Below are 18,533 nucleotides of genomic sequence, written 5' to 3'. Positions count from 1 at the left end.
CCTAGGACTCTTAAACAGATACTTATGAGCTTCAGGCACCCTATAGTACCTATCAGGTTTAACAGGGGCAGGAGGCAAAGAATCAGGGTTCAGGGAAGCCTCTGCAAAAACATCTTCCACCACATCCAACACAGGAGGTATAGCTAAGGGCCTATGCTGGGGTAAAAATAAGAATTCCCTGAGCCTTTTCCTGGAATCAGAGTAATCTTGGCCTTCCCATTTAAAGTGCTCCCTCATGGAATGCAGAGTCTCTGAAAATGAGAAATCCTCAAGAGGAGAAGCTGTAGGAGTGGAATCATCCACATCAGAATCAGAATAAGGAGGATACTCCTGCAAGTCTTCCGCAGAAGACTCAGAAGCCTCTGAACACTGTTCAAAACTCTCAAACTCAGGTTCCACCCTAGGCCTCTTATCAGGAGGGGCCATAGAGCCTCTAATCATAGTAATTAAATCTTCTGCCATTTTAAGCATATGTTTCTTAGGCACAGAACCTGAAGTGCTAGGAGAAGCCCCCACTGAAGCTAAACTTGGCCTACCTCTCAAAGAAGTTTTGGAAACAGAAGGAGAGGCTCTAACTACCTTGGGAAGAGAGGGAAGAACAGTTACCTGAGAAGCCCCCTCAGCCTGGCCTACCTCCTGAGAAGGCACATCCTGTAATAGTAAAGTCTCTGCCTGAGACTCCAAAGAAACTCCTGGCAAAACCTCTGGCTCCACTGAGCCTTCTAAAGAGCCGACGTCCGGGACTGCCGGTTCATCAACCCTAGGCTTTGCTGTTTTGTCCTTGCGCTTTTTGACGAAGCGGGCGTCGGAGCATCCGACGGCATTTTATAATTACAACGCTTCCCAAACACTAACCTGGCACAGTCTAACCTTCTCTTAATAGTGCGTTTGTTAAATCTAGCACAAGAGCGGCAACCAACAACGTCGTGCTCAGGCCCTAAACAAGGTATACACAAAGTATGGTAATCCCTATGAGGTATCTGCTTCCCACAAGAAATACAGTTATTCACTTTTTCTGACATCCGGTTAAATACTGAGGCAAGAAAAAACCAAAATGTTCCCCAACGGGGTACTTAGCCAACTTTGATTCGGTCTGAAACTCCGACTTCGGAAATTTTTCAGAACGCCAACCTGCACTCGCAAAACTGCTTCTGCATCGGACCATGCGGCAAAAAAGACTGAGGATATGACGTCGGTCATGCGCATTAGTACCCTGACGTCCTGACATCAGTCTAATGCGCCTTGACCGACGTCAGCCATATACTTTGGTATTCGGGCCGACTGGACAGCGGACTACCCAATGGTTAGGACTGCAGCAATGTGGAATGAAGAACATCTGAACTAGTATTCAACACATGTGTTACCATACACACATACAGAGCTTTGCTAAAATGCGTTATAGCACCTGGAAGCTATAAAATGGTTTCAAAAGCTTCCACCCTTCAAGAGTAGAAACTGATACACTCCTAAGGGCAATACAGTAAGATTCCTAGTCCTGGTTTTCCAATACATTTTGTCTCTGGCCGCAATCAGAACTGTATGATATAATCGTTATGGCCTAAACCAGGTAATTTAATTTCAGACTATTTTTAAAAGTTCCCTGGACTGAGATTAACCTCTTCTCTTCCAGTATCCTCATTACAATATATATTCATTTCAACAGTTACAATACAGTATGACATACTCATGTATTTCTTTTTCTGTCCAGCAGGACCCACTGCTGGTACATTTTTAACAGAAGCAACTTTCCACATACAGTTTCAACACAAACACAAATCAGTCTGATATACAAATGGCATATAATTCCTTTCAAAACTCCAGCTAGCTATCCTGGCATATGTCACAAATCCACTGCCCTACTTCTCCTGGCATAGCTGACAATGCCGCACATCATCACATCCAATGGAAGAATCGATTAAATCCCATCAAAATTTAATTGGGGTTGAAGTTTGTCTCAAGCAGACAGCTTCAAGCAGCTAAACTGACAAACTTTAGGTCTAAAAGGTCAACAGGTCTGAGTAATCATCTGTTAAGTATACAGTGCAACCTGATCTTGACAAGGTCTAAGCAAAGTCAGTATGATCAACTCTGAATTTGTACAGCTTAGATCAGCAATGAGGAAGACCTTGAAAAACAGAGTCAGGGTCAAGGCTGTAAGCACAATTGAGTTTGAGATCGATTTTAACATGACGGGAACAGGAAAATGTCAGAAAGTACAGCTGTGTACCTGCCATAAATGTAGATGTTAGAGTGTATTCACTGTTGCAGTCATTACACTTGGGTTATCCTGCTGGTAGACTACCCGCAGTCGGCCTGAATTCCAAAGTCCTGGTCCGGCGTCTGTTGCTGTCGCCTCCTCCCTGACGTCAGTGCGCCAGGGGTATATAAGATGCAGCAGACGCCATTTTCTTTCCCCAGATGTCAGGTACCCCCAAAAGGGTAGGCTAAAAGTTATGCCAATAAATATGCATGCAGTAAAGTAAAACTTTCCTTCATCTACAAGCAAATACACCACATATGTTGTATAGAATAGAGAAGTACAGAGAAGTCTCAGCAAGGAAAGGGGGATGGTGGGTGGGTAACCTGGACTGCAACAATGAATACACTCAAACATCTACATTTATGGTAGGTACACAACTGTACTATGTTCATCGTATTTCACTGTTGCAGTCATTACACTTGGGTTGAATCTCAAAGCTGAGGTTGGGTGGTTGGGTCTAAACAGGATTAGGAGAGGCTATGAGGCCCTGCAGGACTGCAGTGGCAAAGCCTGCTCTGGATTTAGAGTAGAGAGGTAAGTGGTAGTGCTTTGTAAAAGTGTGCACTGAACTCCAAGTTGCAGCCTCTAAAATGTCTTTGGTTGGTACTCCTCTGAGGAAGGCTGCTGAAGTGGCTGCTGCTCTGGTTGAATGTGGCCTAATGCCCTTAGGCACTGATTTGCCATGTTGTGAATAGCAGAAACGAATGCAATGACCTGTCTATTTTGAAATGGTCTGCTTTGAGATAGCCTTTCCTTGTGATCCTGCAGCATATGCCACTAAGAGTTGCTCATACTTTCTGAAAGCTTTAGTTCTGTCCAAGTAGAAGCGTAGCTGTGTATGTCCAAAGAATGCAGAAGTCTCTCACCCTTATTTTGTGGGGTTGGATAAAAGGTAGGCAAATGAATGGTCTGGTTAAGGGCCACATTGGACATGATCTTAGGCATAAATGTAGGGTTTGTCCTCGGAGAAACCCTGTCTGGATGGAAAATGATAAAGGTTCCACAGCCATGAGTGCCTGTAACTCAGACTCATCTTGCAGAGGTTATTGCTAGGAGCAGAACTGTTTTCCAGGATAAGAATTTTGTATCAGCTGTTGAGGCTGGCTCAAAAGGAGGCAGTGTGAGTTTTTCCAAGACATAATTGAGGTCCCATGCAGGTATTGGTGCTCTCCTTGGAGGACTTATGTTTTTGGCCCCTCTGAGGTACTGCTTTAGTAATGGATGAGAAAAATTGGCAGTTCCGTAATGTAATGGGCTGAAATGGCAGACGCATGGATCTTAATTGATGAAAAGGATAGGCCTTTGTCCAGCATCTCAGTTAAGTATTGTAAAATCTGAGGAATATTTGGAACAAACGTGTCAAATCCTTGTGCCTGGTTCCAAGCACATAATCTCTTCCATTTTTCTGCATAAGATTTTCTGGTACTGGGCCTCCTGGCCTCCGAAATAACATCCATCACCGCTTTAGAGAGAGGAGTGTTCTGAATGGCTACATTATCTGCCATGCTGCCAGATTTAAGGTCCTGAGTTGGCTGTGCAGGATCTGATTGTTTTGTTGGGTCAGTAAGTGAGGAATTTGAGGTAGTGTCCAGGTTGGACCTTGAGACAAATTCTTTAGGATTGGCTGGCGGGACCAGTCTGGAGCAATCAGTATCATTTTTGGCTTCTCTTGTCTGACCTTTAGGAGTACCTTGGGGAGGAGAGGCAGAGGAGGAAAGGCATATACTGTTAGAGTTTTCCAGCTGAAGGATAGGGCATCCACTTTCCATGCTTGCTTGTGATAAGTCCTTGTGCAGAATCTCTGTAGTTGGCAGTTGTGAGGGGAGGCAAATAGATCTATGTCTGGGCATCCCCATTTCCTTGTTATCATGCTGAAGACTTGTGGATCCAGTTTCCACTCGTGGGGATCCATGAGGTTTCTGCTTAGTTCGTCTGCCAGAGTATTTATTTTTCCTGGCAGGAATTGTGCTTATAGGTGAACTTGATAAGTCAATGCTGTGTCCCACAAAGTCATGGCTTGTCTGCAGAGGGGGTAGGAATGTGTGCCTCCCTGCTTGTTTATGTACCACGACTGTAGTATTGTCAGTCTTTATCAGCAATTGTCCTGAATGAAGTAGATCCTTGAAAGCTGTCAAGGCATTCTGAACAGCTAGCATCTCTTTTTGATTGATATGAATATGTATTTGACTTGCAGACCATGTGCCCTGAATACATTTTCCTGCCATGTGGGCCCCCCCAGGCATAATCTGATGCATCTGTTGTTAAAGTTTGCCTAGCTGTGGGTAAAGTGAATTGCTGTCCCTTGTAGTGTTGGCAGGCCTGTGCCCACCATCGAAACTCCTGTTGCAGGCAGGGGACGAGAGTAATTAATGTTTCCAGGCTGTGGCAATGTTGAGTCCAAACACTTTTTAGATACCATTGTAGTTTCCTCATATGCAGTCTTGCATATGGAATTAGTAGAATGCAGGATGCCATGAAGCCCAGAGCCTGCAGAATTTTTCTTGCAGATAACTGGGTCTTTGTTGAAGTCAGTTGCCTTTGTTTGTCTGGCGTGAGATAAGCCATCTGGGCAGTTGTATTTAAGCTTGCACCCAGGAATATTATCTCTTGAGAGGGTACTAGTTTTGATTTATTTTCATTTACTGTGTACCCTAGGCAAATTAGTAATCTTTTTACAAACGCCACATGCTTTAGTAGAATGTCCTTGTTCTCTGCTTGAATAAGGCAGTCGTCCAAGTAAGGGTACATTTGAATTCCTCTTTGTCTGCAGAATGCAATTACTGGTGCCAGGCATTTTGTGAAGTCCCTGGGTGCAGTAGATAAGCCAAAGGGCAATGCAGAGAATTGGCAGTGCATTGAGCCAGCTATGAATCTGAGGCATCTTCTGCAAGACTGTCTGATTGGGACATGAGGGTATGCCTCTTTTAGGTCCAAAGTTACCAGCCAAGCCTTCTTGCCGAGCATGGGCAGAAGCTGCTGCAAAGTCAGCATTTTGAATTTTGGAATGTCCAGAAATGTGTTTAGAATAGACAGGTCCAGTATTGGTCTCCAGGCTTTGTCCTATCTGGGTACCAGGAAAAGTCTTGAGTAAAATCCTTGACCCTGCTCTTGAAGTGGTACTCGCTGAATGGCCCTCATGTCCATGAGGGATGAAACTTGTTTTTGTGCCTCTGCCCATTGATTGTGTGGCAGGTCCGGCATACCTTTTGCCCTTGGCAGGGTGTGAAAGTGGAACCTGTAAGCCCTGTGACACTATATTCAAGACCCATTTGCCCTGGGTAATCATGTGCCAATTTTGTGAAAAAAGTGCTAGTTTTCCCCCTAAGGGGGCTGCCAAAAGATAAGTGCTTGGTGCTGGCAGAGGAAAGTCATTGGGACTGTTTCCTGTATGGCTGTGATTTGTCTTCTCCGCTTTTGGAGGTAGAAGCACCCCATTGTTTAGGCCTGTACGAGCCTTTGGGCTGGGATCTGCCTCTAGGGCATCTGTATCTGCCTCTTTGTGGCCTGTCTGACACTGGAAAGGACTAATTCTTTGCAGGCCAGTTCCTGCTAAATCTGGGTGGCTGTACCTGTAAGAAATCCTTGACTGTCTGCATAGATTTCGCTTTATCCTCCATTTTCTTTAACACCTCTTCTGCTTTAACACCAAACAAAGTATCATGCTGTAATGGGGCATCTAATAGCTTAGCATTAACATGATCTGGCAGATTGTGTTCCTTTAACCAAACATGTCTCCTAATAATAGAACCTGTAACAGCGGCCCTGCAGGAGGCCTCCAGAGAATTAAAACCACATTGCAAAGTATGCTTTCCTACTTGTTCAGCTGCATGCAATAAATCCTGCATTTCTTTGTTTTCTGTACATTCAGAATTTGACATTTTCTATTTAAGCAGTGACATTAAGTATTACTGATATTTAAGCATATGAAACTGACAATTTAAAGCCCTTACAGCCAAGGTAGCAGAAGTGTAAATCTTTTTCCCCCATCTGTCCAGAGCCCTTGAATCCCTATCAGAGGGGATAGGGTTTTTTTGCAGTGGAAGCCTTGACCCCTTTGGGACCCTGAGAGATAGCTTCTGGGTCAGCAGCAGGGTTTTTGTATAGGAATTTATGAGAATCTGGAACCCTGTAGTATCTGTCTGGCTTAACAGGAGCTGGAGGTAGAGAGTCAGGAGACAGGCCGGACTCTGCAAATACATCTACAATGTCTAGAGCAGGTGGAATAGCAAGGGGTCTGTGCTGAGGAAGAAGCAGAAAGTCTCTGAGCCTTTTCTTAGATTTGAGTAATATTGGCTCTCCCAGTGGAAATGCTCCCTCATGGTATGCAGGGTTTTCCCCAAAAAAATAATCCATAGGAGGAGAGGCTGAAGGAAAGGATTCTTCAGCATCAGAATCCTCATAGGGGGGAATAGAATAATCTTGTTCAGAAGAGGAATCAGAGGAAACAGAAACCTGAGCCTAGGCCTCTTATCAGGAGGGGGATGGGAACCCCTGATCAAAGTAATTAGGTCTTCGGCCATTTTGAGCATCTGTTTCTTAGGCATGCAAGTCTGAGTAGGAGAAAGCTGTACTTGTTTCTTTGTCTTTAGAGCTGCTTTAGTCTTTGAAGCTGAAGATGGTTTAACATACAACTGTGTAGGTCTGAAGACACCCTCAGAAGCCGATGCCTGCTCAGTGGCTCCGGACCCATCTGAGGGAATGATTTCCGAGTGTCCAATACCTTGAGTATCCAAAGGCCCAGTCGGCTCCACGTGGGAGTCAGTAGTGGCCTATGGCTCTGAGGTAGTGGGCATCAGGGGCTGCGAAAGCGCCTCACTGAGAACCGGCGACTGGCCTAACGGAGGCCTCATCGGTTTTGGACCTCGGATGCCTATCCTTTTCCTTGTCCTTGCGTTTTTTGTAAACTCCGGTCATCAGCTGTTCCGACGGCATTATATAATTAAACCTTCGGCCAAAGCAATGAAATGCAAAAGACGCTTAATAGTGCGTTGGTTAAATCTAGCACAAACCGACAGCTAGCAACGTCGTCGTCAGGGCCTAGGCAAGGAATACAGTAAGAGTGAAAATCCTTATGAGGTATTTGCCTCCCACAAGAAATACAATTGTTAACTTTTTCTGACATCGGTCTGGAGTAAGAAAAAAAGTCTCCCCAATGGGGTACTTAGCTTTAATGAAGACTTTGGTTCTGAAATTCGGATTTGAAAATCTCAGGAGTCGGTCGACCGGCACTTGTGAACTGCTTTTGCTTCGGGCACCGCGCGCAAGAAAGACTGGAGAAAATGGCGTCGGCTGCATCTTTTATACCCCTGGCGCACTGACGTCAGGGAAGAGGCGACAGCAACCGACGCCGGACCAGAACTTAGGAATTCAGGCCGACTGCGTGTAGCCTGCCAGCAGGATAACCCAAGAGTAATGACTGCAACAGTGAAACACGATGAACATCCTGCAATTAGCAACGTCGTGATCAGGGCCTAGGCAAGGAATACAATAAGAATGGAAGTCCTTATGAGGTATTTGCTTCCCACAAGAAATACAATTAACTTTTTCTGAAATCAGTCTGGAGCAACAAAAAAGTTTCCCCAACGGGGTACTTAGCTTTAATTGAAGACTTCGGATCTGAAATTCGAACATGAAAATCTCAGGAGTCGGCCGATCGGCACTTGTGAACTGCTTTTGCTTCGGGCACCGCGCGGCAAGAAAGACTGAAGAAAATGGCATCTGCTGCATCTTATATACCCCTGGCGCACTGAAGTCAGGGAGGAGGCGATAGCAACAGACACAGGACCAGGACTTTGGAATTCAGGCAGACTGCGGGTAGCCTGCCAGCAGGATAACCCAAGTGTAATGACTGCAACAGTGAAACACGAACATCATTTGATGTCAAGCTTAATCTCAGCTCCAAGGTTAAGAAGGACATGGTACTTATAATTCTGGAGTTTGACATCGGTTCTACAGCAGACTTGAAGTAAACAATGAAGTTGACATCAATTGTATTAACTTTGAAAACAAAGGTCTGACATACGACCCAGAATGGATGTTGAAGTCAACATGGAGATCACCACTGAGGGTATCGACTCCGACAAAAGTTTTCATTCATTGCAGAGTTGAGATCAAAACTGTATGAAAGGTCTTATAAAAGACTTTTTATATCCTAGTTATGATCCGTTCCATGGCCTTGCAGATGAGGCTCATCAGGCTGACTGGCCTGCAATTCCCCTGGTCTGTGGTAGGGCCGCTCTCATGAAAGTACAGTTTTGTACCTACCATAAATGTAGATGTTTGAGTGTATACCCTGCTGCAGTCATCACACTTGAGTTATCCTGTTGTCAGGCGGTCCCGCAGTCGGCCTGAATTCCAAAGTCTTGGTCTGGCGTCTGTTGCTGTCGCTTCTTCCCTGACGTCAGTGCGCCAGGGGTATATAAAAGAGGCATCCAACGCCATTTTCTTCAGTTTTTCTTGCCCCAGATGTCAGGTGCCCCCCCAAAAGCTGGTCAGTAGATAGTACCAATAATAAAAGCTTAGCACCAACAAAACATCCCTCCAGCTATAAGCAAATACACCACAAAGGTTGTATCAGATTTTAAGGTATCGAAAGGTTTTAGTTAGGTCAGAAGGGTTGGAGGGAGGGTAACCTGGACTGCAGCAGGGTATACACTCGAACATCTACATTTATGGTAGGTACAAAACTGTACTATGTTCATTGCGTTACCCTGCTGCAGTCATCACACTTGGGTAGAATCCCAAAGCTAAGGATGGGAGGTGGTGTCAAACAGGGTTAGAGGAGGCTAGAAGGCCCTGCAAAACTGCAGTGGCGAAGCCAGCTCTAGTCTTAGAGTAAAGTGGTAAGTGATAGTGTTTGGTGAAGGTGTGTACTGAACGCCAAGTTGCAGCTTCCAGAATATCCTTGGTTGGCACCACCCTGAGGAAGGCTGTAGATGTAGCTGCTGCCCTGGTGGAGTGGGGCCTTATGCTAGCAGGAGCTTGTTTTCCATAATGGGTGTAGCAAAAACGTATGCAATGTCCTATCCATTTGGAAATGGTCTGTTTTGAGATAGCCTTTCCTTGTGATGCTGTAGCATAGGATACAAAAAGTTGGTCAGATTTTCTGAAAGCCTTAGTTTTATCCAAGTAGTAACGTAGTTGCCTGTGAATGTCCAAGGAATGCAGGAGTCTTTCTCCTTTGTTCTGTGGATTTGGAAAGAAGGTGGGTAAGTGGATGGCTTGATTTAGGGCCACACTGGATACCACCTTTGGCATAAAGGAGGGGTTAGCTCGTAGAAAGACACTGTCTTGATGAAAAATGAGGAAAGGCTCTACTGCCATTACTGCCTGTAGCTCTGAGACTCTTCTGGCTGAAGTAATTGCTAGCAGCAGGGCAGTTTTCCATGATATAAACTGTAAGTCAGCTGAGAAAGCTGGCTCAAAAGGTGGTAGCGTAAGTTTTTCCAGAACAAAATTTAGGTCCCAAGTTGGTGTTGGCCCTCTCCTGGGAGGCCTAATGTTTTTTGCCCCTCTGAAATACTGCCTTAGAAGTGGATGTGAAAATAAGGGAGGATCCGTGTTGTAGTGAGCTGAAATATCTGAGGCGTGGATTTTAATACATGAAAAAGAAAGTCCTTTGTGTAACATCTCAGTTAAATATTGTAGAATCTGAGGTATGTCCAGCTGAAGGGTATTTTGGCCTTTAGCTTGGTTCCAGGCGCAAAATCTTTTCCATTTGTCTGAGTAGGCTTTCCTGGTGCTGGGCCTCCTGGCCTCCAGAATGACATCCATAACAGCTTGTGAAAGAGGGGCTGGCTGGTTGCTTCGGTGATGTACCATGCAGCCAAATGTAAGGTTTTGAGCTGGCTGTGTAGAATCTGACTGCCTTGCTGTGTGAGTAGAAGAGGAATTTGTGGTAAAATCCATGGTGGGCCCTGGGCCATGTTCCTTAGTAGTGGGCACCAGTGTTGGCGTGGCCAGTCCGGGGCAATAAGTATCATTCGAGGTCTCTCCATCCTGACTTTCAGCAGCACCTTTGTGAGAAGGGGCAATGGAGGAAAGGCATATACTGTCAGCATTTTCCAAATGAATGAGAGTGCGTCCACTTTCCAAGCTTGATGGTGAAATGTCCTTGTGCAAACTTTTGAAAGCTTATAGTTTTGGGGTTTGGCAAACAGGTCTATGTCTGGGCGCACCCATTTTTGTGTCATCATTGCAAATACTTGTGGATCCAGTTTCCACTCGTGGGGATCCATGATGTTTCTGCTTAGGTCGCCTGCCAATGTGTTCTTTTTTCCTGGCAGGAATTGGGCTTGTAATTGAACTTGGTAACCCAGTGCTGTGTTCCACAAGGTCATTGCTTGCCTGCATAGAGGGTAGGAGTGTGTACCCCCTTGTTTGTTTATGTACCACATTACTGTGGTGCTGTCTGTCCTTATTATAAGCTGTCCTGGATGTAAGAGGTCCTTGAAGGCTGTCAGAGCATTCTGTACAGCTAGCATTTCTTTTTGATTGATGTGCAGATTCCTTTGATATGCAGTCCATATGCCTTGAACGCACCATCCTGCCATGTGTGCCCCCCAGGCATAGTCCGATGCATCTGTTGTCATAGTTTGCCTGGCTGGGGGTAAGGTGAAAGGCTGACCCTTGTTGAGGTGACATGCCTGTGACCACCATAGGAACTCCTGTTGAAGGCAGGGAATGAGAGGTATCATTGTTTCCAAGCTGTGGCTGTGTCGAGTCCATACGCTTTTCAGATACCATTGTAATTTCCTCATATGCAGTTTTGCAAATGGTATTAGTAGTATGCAAGATGACATGAAGCCCAAGGCCTGCAGAATTTTTCTTGCAGGGAGTTGGGTCTTTGTTGCCATTATTTTGAAGTATTGAATTAGTTGTAGTTTGTCTGGCGTCAGATAAGCCATCTGGGCCGTTATATTCAAGCTGGCACCCAGGAATGTCATAATTTGTGAGGGCATTAGTTTTGATTTATTTTCGTTTACTGTGTACCCTAGGCAACTTCTAAGGTGTTTTACAAAAGTCAGATGTTGTAAGAGAATGTCCTTGCTTTCTGCTTGGATGAGGCAGTCGTCCAGGTATGGGTATATTTGAATTCCTCTTTGTCTGCAGTATGCAATTACTGGTGCCAGGCATTTTGTGAAGACCCTGGGTGCAGTAGATAAGCCAAAGGGCAGTGCAGAGAATTGGTAATGGGTTGAACCTGCAATGAAACGGAGGTATCTTCTGCAATTTTGTCTGATAGGGACATGCAGGTATGCCTCCTTGAGGTCCAACGTTACTAGCCAAGCTTTCTTGCCCAACATGGGAAGAAGCTACTGTAGTGTTAGCATCTTGAATTTGGGTACTTGCAAGAAGGTGTTTAGAACTGAAAGGTCCAGAATGGGTCTCCAAGCATTGCCCTTTCTGGGGACTAGAAAGAGTCTTGAGTAAAATCCTTAACCTTGCTCCTGTGTAGGTACCAGTTGAATGGCTCTCATGTCCATGACAGCTGTAATTTGTTTTTGTGCCTCTGCCCATTGATTTTGTGGCAAGTTTGGCATTCCTTTTATCCTTGGCAAGGTGTGGGAATGGAATCTGTATCCTTGTGAGATAATGTCTAGGACCCATTTGTCCTTTGTGACGATGCGCCAGTTGTCTATAAAAAAAAGCTAATTTTCCTCCCAAGGGAGCTGCCAAGAGAATTTTGCTTGGCAGTTTGAGGTTTAAGTCATTGTGTTTGTCTTCTAGTAGTTTGGGACCTGTCTTCTCCTCCCTTCTGTGTTGCAGTGCCCCATTGGCGAGGTTTGTAAGGGATTTGTGATTGTCCTCTGTCCCTTGGGCATCTGTATTTACCCCTCTGTGGTCTGTCAGAAGCTGGAAAGGACCATTTTTTTGCTGGCCAATTTCTGCTGAAATGTGGGGGTTGTACCTGTAAGAAATCTTTGACCATCTGCATAGATTTTGCCTTATCTTCCATTTTCTTTAAAACCTCTTCTGCTTTAACCCCAAGAAAGACATCCTGCTGTAGGGGTGCATCTAGTAACTTTGCTTTAACATGATCAGGCAGAGTTTGTTCCTTTAACCAAGCATGCCTACGTATAACAGACCCAGTAACAGCTGCTCTACAGGAAGCTTCCAAGGAATCAAATCCACATTGTAAGGTATGTTTGCCCACCTGTTTAGCTGCATGCAACAGATCCTGCATTTCTTTGAATTCAGACTGTTGAGGATGCGTGCTCATCTTTTGTTTTATTTGAGACATTAGGAATTGCTGGTATTTCAGCATGTGAAACTGACAATTTAGTGCTCTCATAGCTAGAGTAGCTGAGGTGTAAACCTTCTTCCCCCACCTATCTAGTGCTCTGGAGTCCCTTTCAGAGGGTACAGGAGTTTTAGCCATAGAAGCCTTAGCCCCTTTGGGACCCTGGGAGATTGTCTCTGGGTCAGCAACAGGGCTTTTGTAAAGGAATTTGTGTGAGTCAGGCACTCTATAATATCTATCTGGTTTGGCTGGAGCAGGAGGCAGAAAATCTGGATTTAGACTAGATTCTAAGTAAACATCTTCCACAATGTCTAAAACTGGAGGGATAGCAAGAGTTCTGTGCTGGGGGAGTAAAAGAAACTCTCGGAGCCTTTTCTTTGAGTCGGAGTAGTCCTGACCTTCCCAGTGGAAATGTTCCCTCATGGTATGTAAGGTTTCCCCAAAGGAATAGTCTTCAGGGGGAGAAGCTGAGGGAATGGAATCCTCAGCATCAGACTCTTCATAAGGGGGAAAGGAGTAATCCTGTTCCACAGAGGAACCTGAGGAAATAGACACTTGACCAGAGGAGGCATAATCCTCCTCTTGTCTAGGCCTTTTGTCTGGGGGGGGTTGGGAACACCTGATTAAAGAAATCAAATCTTCAGCCATTTTAAGCATCTGTTTCTTAGGCATGGGGCCTTGAACTGGAGACTGATGTACAGTCTTTTTTGGTTTTAAAGGAGTCTTAAGCTTAGCATAAGATTTTATGGTGAGAGTAGTCGGTCTGAAGACACCTTCTGTAACCGAAGGTGTTTCCGCAGCACCGGCTTCTCCTTCTGCAATGTTATCGGTAGGTCCTAAAGAAAATGGCTGCGTCAGCCTAGAACTCTCTGTTTGAGAATCCGAAGCGGTCTGGGATTCCAATTCTGCGGTCGTCAGGGGCTGCGTAGGTGCCTCACTGAAAACCGGAGAGCCGGCGACCAGCCCAGCCGAGGCCTCGGAGTCTGGCTTGGATCTAGGCTGCCTGTCTTTATCTTTGCATTTTTTATGCACGCCGGTAGTCGGTTGCTCCGACGGCATAGTGTAATTAAATTTCCTACCGAAGTAGTGTCGTGCAAAATCAAAGCGTCGCTTTATAGTTCGCTTATTGAATCTAGCACAAAACCGACAACCAGTGACATCGTGGTCTGGGCCTAGGCAAGGAATACAATAAGAATGAAAGTCCTTATGAGGTATTTGCTTCCCACAAGAAATGCAATTGTTAACTTTTTCTGACATCGGACTGAGGCAAGAAAAGGTTCCCCAACGGGGTACTTAGCTTTGAAGACTTCGGACTGAAATTCGATTCGAAAATCTCAGGTGTTGGCCGACCGGCACTTGCGAGCTGCTTCTGCTTTGGGCACCGCGCGGGAAAATGGCGTCGGATGCCTCTTATATAACCCTGGTGCACTGACGTCAGGGAAGAAGCGACAGCAACTGACGCCGGACCAAGACTTTGGAATTCAGGCCGACTGCGGGACCGCCTGATGACAGGATAACCCAAGTGTGATGACTGCAGGCAGGGTAACACGATGAACATCATGCATCACAGCTGTTTTACATCACACCTCAAGGACAAAGCCAGTGATTAAGCTCAGGTTGAAGAGCTACAGGAGACTATCTACCAGGATATGCTTAATGGTGTTTAGAAGATTACTTGGTATGTTATCAGATCCCATACATGATATTTTTTTTTGGGGGGGGGGCTTTTGTGATGACAGGGGTTTTACATTTTTTATGCACACTATATTTAAACAATCAAATGTTTCAATGCACTTTGTTCTGTTGCCTGTATGGCAAGGATTGTGTGTATCATTGTTCATTAATGTCCTTTGTTGTCTGGTCCTTTAAAGAACAGTACAGTTCTTATTAGCCAATTATTTAACTACCAATGAAATCTTTTCGTAGTCCATACAATGGTTTTGTGTTAGCACCATTTTATTCTGATGAAGTCTCTTGTATGAGATGAAAGTGCTCATTTTATTTTTTTCAGGTTGTTTTAATAAATTAATTCTTGGACCCTCATATGGCATTAATTCTCTTGGTTTCAAGTTTACCTAGGTGACTCTGCACCATTTTGTGTTATATATGGGTTTTGTCCAAATGTCTCTGGAGTGAAATTTGCACTAAATGGGTTAGTAAATTTTCAAAATTCGCCAGATCAGAGCAGGCAGTGTCATTCTGAAAAAGTTCATATCAATGTTAGGCCAAGAAGTTATAACACCCAGGTAAAGAAGGATTTGTAATTATTTTTATCTTCTGACATCAGCCTTAGTTTTCCTCTTGGTATTTTTCAGTACATAGGTTTTTAGTTTTGCTCTATGTTTTAATGCACTTTTTTCCCTTTTATTGGTACTGTTTATGCATGTAAACCACCAAACTGGTTTTCTCCTTCTCTTCTTTTGTTTAGTTTGATAAGGACCAACACATTCATACAGTTTTCTAGGCGAGTGTAAAACATATCTACTTCACTATAAGCTGTGGGGGTTACACATATGAAGTATTCAAATATTGCTATATCTGTATCTGCTGGTTTAGGGATTCTGAAATAGATTACCAAATTTGTGGACAGATTCGACTTGGGAAGGGTACACAAGTGGGTTAGTGCATACAGCTGCCATGTTTAAGAACCATGTCAAAGATTTATTCCTCTAGTGGGCTCTGACTACCTGATCTAAGGAATTTTTATTTATGAAATTTTTCAGCATAGCCTACATCTGAGGTACAGTTTTCCTCTTATCAATAAGTAAAGTCTCCCAGAATGACTGGTATTTATGTATATGAATTTCATTAATGTATCAACAGGGTCCTGCAAGATGCTATGCTCTTACAGCCATTTTTATTTAGAATACGTTTGGTTTGTAGATCTCCAGAAATAAGTTTTTAGGTAATGTGGTCTTTAACAAATATGGATACCACCACACTTAAAACTGGGTCTAAAGGAGTAGTATGCATGAAATCCTGGTATAAAGGAGGTGCTTTCTACACTTATAATCCAGGTTTCAACAATAATACCCAAAATGCAGGAGGGCTTCAAGGTCAAGAAATTTATTCTTTCGACTCCTAGCACTGAGCAGGACTTTACTGTCTGGTGCTTTGCTTATGTTTTTTTTTTTTTTTTTAGGTTGAAAGCTCCATTAGCTGAACTTTGCCTAAAAAGGGTAGTATGAGGACAGCAAAGCCCTGGGATGAGATGCAAGCCATACTTGAAAGCAAGTAGAGCTGTGCAGCAGTTCAGCACATACTGGATCCCCCCTCAAATAACACCACTGCATTACTTTCAGAAGCTAGTGTGTCTCTGGATTACAAAAATACTGCACTGTGGAAACCGTCCCTTTAAAGTCTTTACTGCAAGCACTGGGGTTCTTTCAAAATCCTTGAACACATAGATTTAATTTTTTTTTTGTTTTGCAAAAATAGAATGTTTCTGCTGTTTAACATACTCATTTGCAGTGAAGGGTGCCAGATTTAAGTTTGTCTCAGATTGCAGTTTGTATAACAGGTGAATGGCTTTAAACTTCATGGACAGTGATTGCCAACAGTGAGCAGTTTGTATAACAGGTGCATGGCTTTAAACTTCATGGACAGTGCTACGTCTACGAAATACAAGCACACCTGCCAACAGTAAGCTGGTTCCACACCAGTGCAAGATGGGAAGAGAAGGTCTCCCTGGCACAACTATTCCCACATCATTTTAAAACAGCACCATGAAAAGGACAAGGACAGCAAAGAGAAACATTAACGCAGACTGGGTAAGCTGAATCACGGGACATGATACTTGTAATGTTCATGTATACAGTACTCTGTTTAATCGCACTTCCTCTCCAAATGAGGAAGTACAGTGCATTACTAAACTTTTAATGCAGAATAACATGCAGTGGCATGAAATTAGCAGGTGAACCACACAACTGCTACTGCGATACCGCAGAATAACATGCAGCGGCATGAAATCAGCAGGTGAACCACACAACTGCTACTGCGACATCTGAAACTTCTTAAAGGTTTAGAATTTACCATCTGTACATCATCATTCAAGGATTCATGCACCTTCTGTAAAGAAAGTACTTTTTACCAACAGCCTATACCCCAATAGTCACGTGACCAAATGTCCTAGTTCTATTTGTTTGCTGCTGGTAACAGATCATCAGGGTTCCCTGTGTTCCTTTCAGTGGTACATGAACCTTACAAGTCATTATCTACCGTAACTCTCTCTGTTCAAAGAGCATATATAAAATCAGCAACATCAGCCAAAAGAATCAATCACTTTGCACGATTCTAACACATTCTTGACCCCAAGCATATGAATTCCAGATTGCATAATGGAATCACTTTTTATTTACACCCCCAAACACACCCTTTTTCAGACCAGGGATGCCAAACAATGCAAACTAATTTCTGGTATCTTACATTTTCTGTTCACTACCTACTGTCTGCTTTTATTTTGCCCAACAGTATTAGAAAACATCCTGGAAACTTACTTTCACCCATAGTTGCATCGAGCTTTGCCTTAATAAGCATGCGGAGTCGGGACACCTCCTGTCGTTTTAGCTCATCCAACTTGCTCCTGATATGATGACTAACAAAGTCCAGCTCTTTGCTCAACTTTCCATTCTGAAACAACAAACACAGATGAGAAATGAACAGATAATGGTATGGTATCTGGGGGAAAAAAATTATATGGTACAGACTTAAATCCATATTTTTTTTATGTCTCCTGAGTATGCCAGCCTTCAGATGAGATGTTAAACAAAGGCCTCGTCAGTTGGAGTTGGTGGTAGTTCAGGTGGATGCAAAAGATCCCACGGTACCTATTGAAGAAAGGGGAAAATTCCTGATGTCTTGGCCAAATTTCGCCTAGTCGTATAAATACCACCTCAGGTCTCCCCTGAAAACAGGCTACTAACCTAGTGGTAATAACCCAGCCAACAAATAAAAATAAATAGAAGACAAAATGACCGGGGAAGAAACAAAAACAATGGGACGCTAAATCAGTAATAAAAGTCTCATTTCTGTGTACCTAGTAGCATATCCTTTCAATCCCACAACAACACTCTGTGCTGCATTTATTTGGGAAATGAATTATGTACTAGTTAACAAGTTCTGCTGTTATAACAAATTACTAATGCTATGCATCATTTTTGAGTTTCACTTTCAGGGCTTTTGTACCTAACCAGAAAAATATTTGTCAGCAGAATGGCAAGAGGGAATACACAACTTTAACATTCTCAGCTCCTGTACAAAGATTTAAATTATTATTAATTTGCTAAATAGGTGAATTGATCTTCTAAACAATATTCATGTGCAGCACTGGCAGCAAGTACATGGCAAAGGCTATGTGCATCAGTGTGTGTGTTAGTGGGTGCGAGCGTGTGTGTGTGTGTTAGTGGGTGCGAGCGTGTGTGTGTGTGTTAGTGGGTGCGAGCGTGTGTGTGTGTGTGTTAGTGGGTGCGAGCGTGTGTGTGTGTGTTAGTGGGTGCGAGCGTGTGTGTGCGTGTTAGTGGGTGCGAGCGTGTGTGTGCGTGTTAGTGGGTGCGAGCGTGTGTGTGCGTGTTAGTGGGTGCGAGCGTGTGTGTGCGTGTTAGTGGGTGCGAGCGTGTGTGTGCGTGTTAGTGGGTGCGAGCGTGTGTGTGCGTGTTAGTGGGTGCGAGCGTGTGTGTGCGTGTTAGTGGGTGCGAGCGTGTGTGTGCGCGTTAGTGGGTGCGAGCGTGTGTGTGCGCGTTAGTGGGTGCGAGCGTGTGTGTGCGCGTTAGTGGGTGCGAGCGTGTGTGTGCGTTAGTGGGTGTGCGTGCGTTAGTGGGTGTGCGTGCGTTAGTGGGTATGCGTGCGTTAGTGGGTATGCGCGTGTGTGTGCGTTAGTGGGTATGCGCGTGTGTGTGCGTTAGTGGGTATGCGCGTGTGTGTGCGTTAGTGGGTATGCGCGTGTGTGCGTTAGTGGGTATGCGCGTGTGTGCGTTAGTGGGTATGCGCGTGTGTGCGTTAGTGGGTATGCGCGTGTGTGCGTTAGTGGGTATG

General features: G+C 44.3%; 1 protein-coding gene across 2 annotated transcripts in view; it reads right to left on the bottom strand.

Moving 5' to 3' along the window:
• Positions 1–18,533, bottom strand: part of LOC122791611 (nucleobindin-2-like) — a 917,099-nt gene that overhangs the window by 649,453 nt on the left and 249,113 nt on the right. For both annotated transcript variants that reach the window (XM_044059400.1, XM_044059401.1), the window contains exon 4: positions 17,000–17,132. In XM_044059400.1, the coding sequence (XP_043915335.1) occupies positions 17,000–17,132 (133 nt within the window). The remainder of the gene's footprint in view (positions 1–16,999; positions 17,133–18,533) is intronic.

The sequence above is a fragment of the Protopterus annectens genome, chromosome 17.part0 (assembly GCF_019279795.1).
Source record: "Protopterus annectens isolate FY-2018-M chromosome 17.part0, PAN1.0, whole genome shotgun sequence".
NCBI classification, from domain to species: Eukaryota; Metazoa; Chordata; order Ceratodontiformes; family Protopteridae; genus Protopterus; species Protopterus annectens.
Note: the sequence above shows the minus strand (reverse complement) of the source record. Positions and strands in the feature narration are given on the sequence as shown.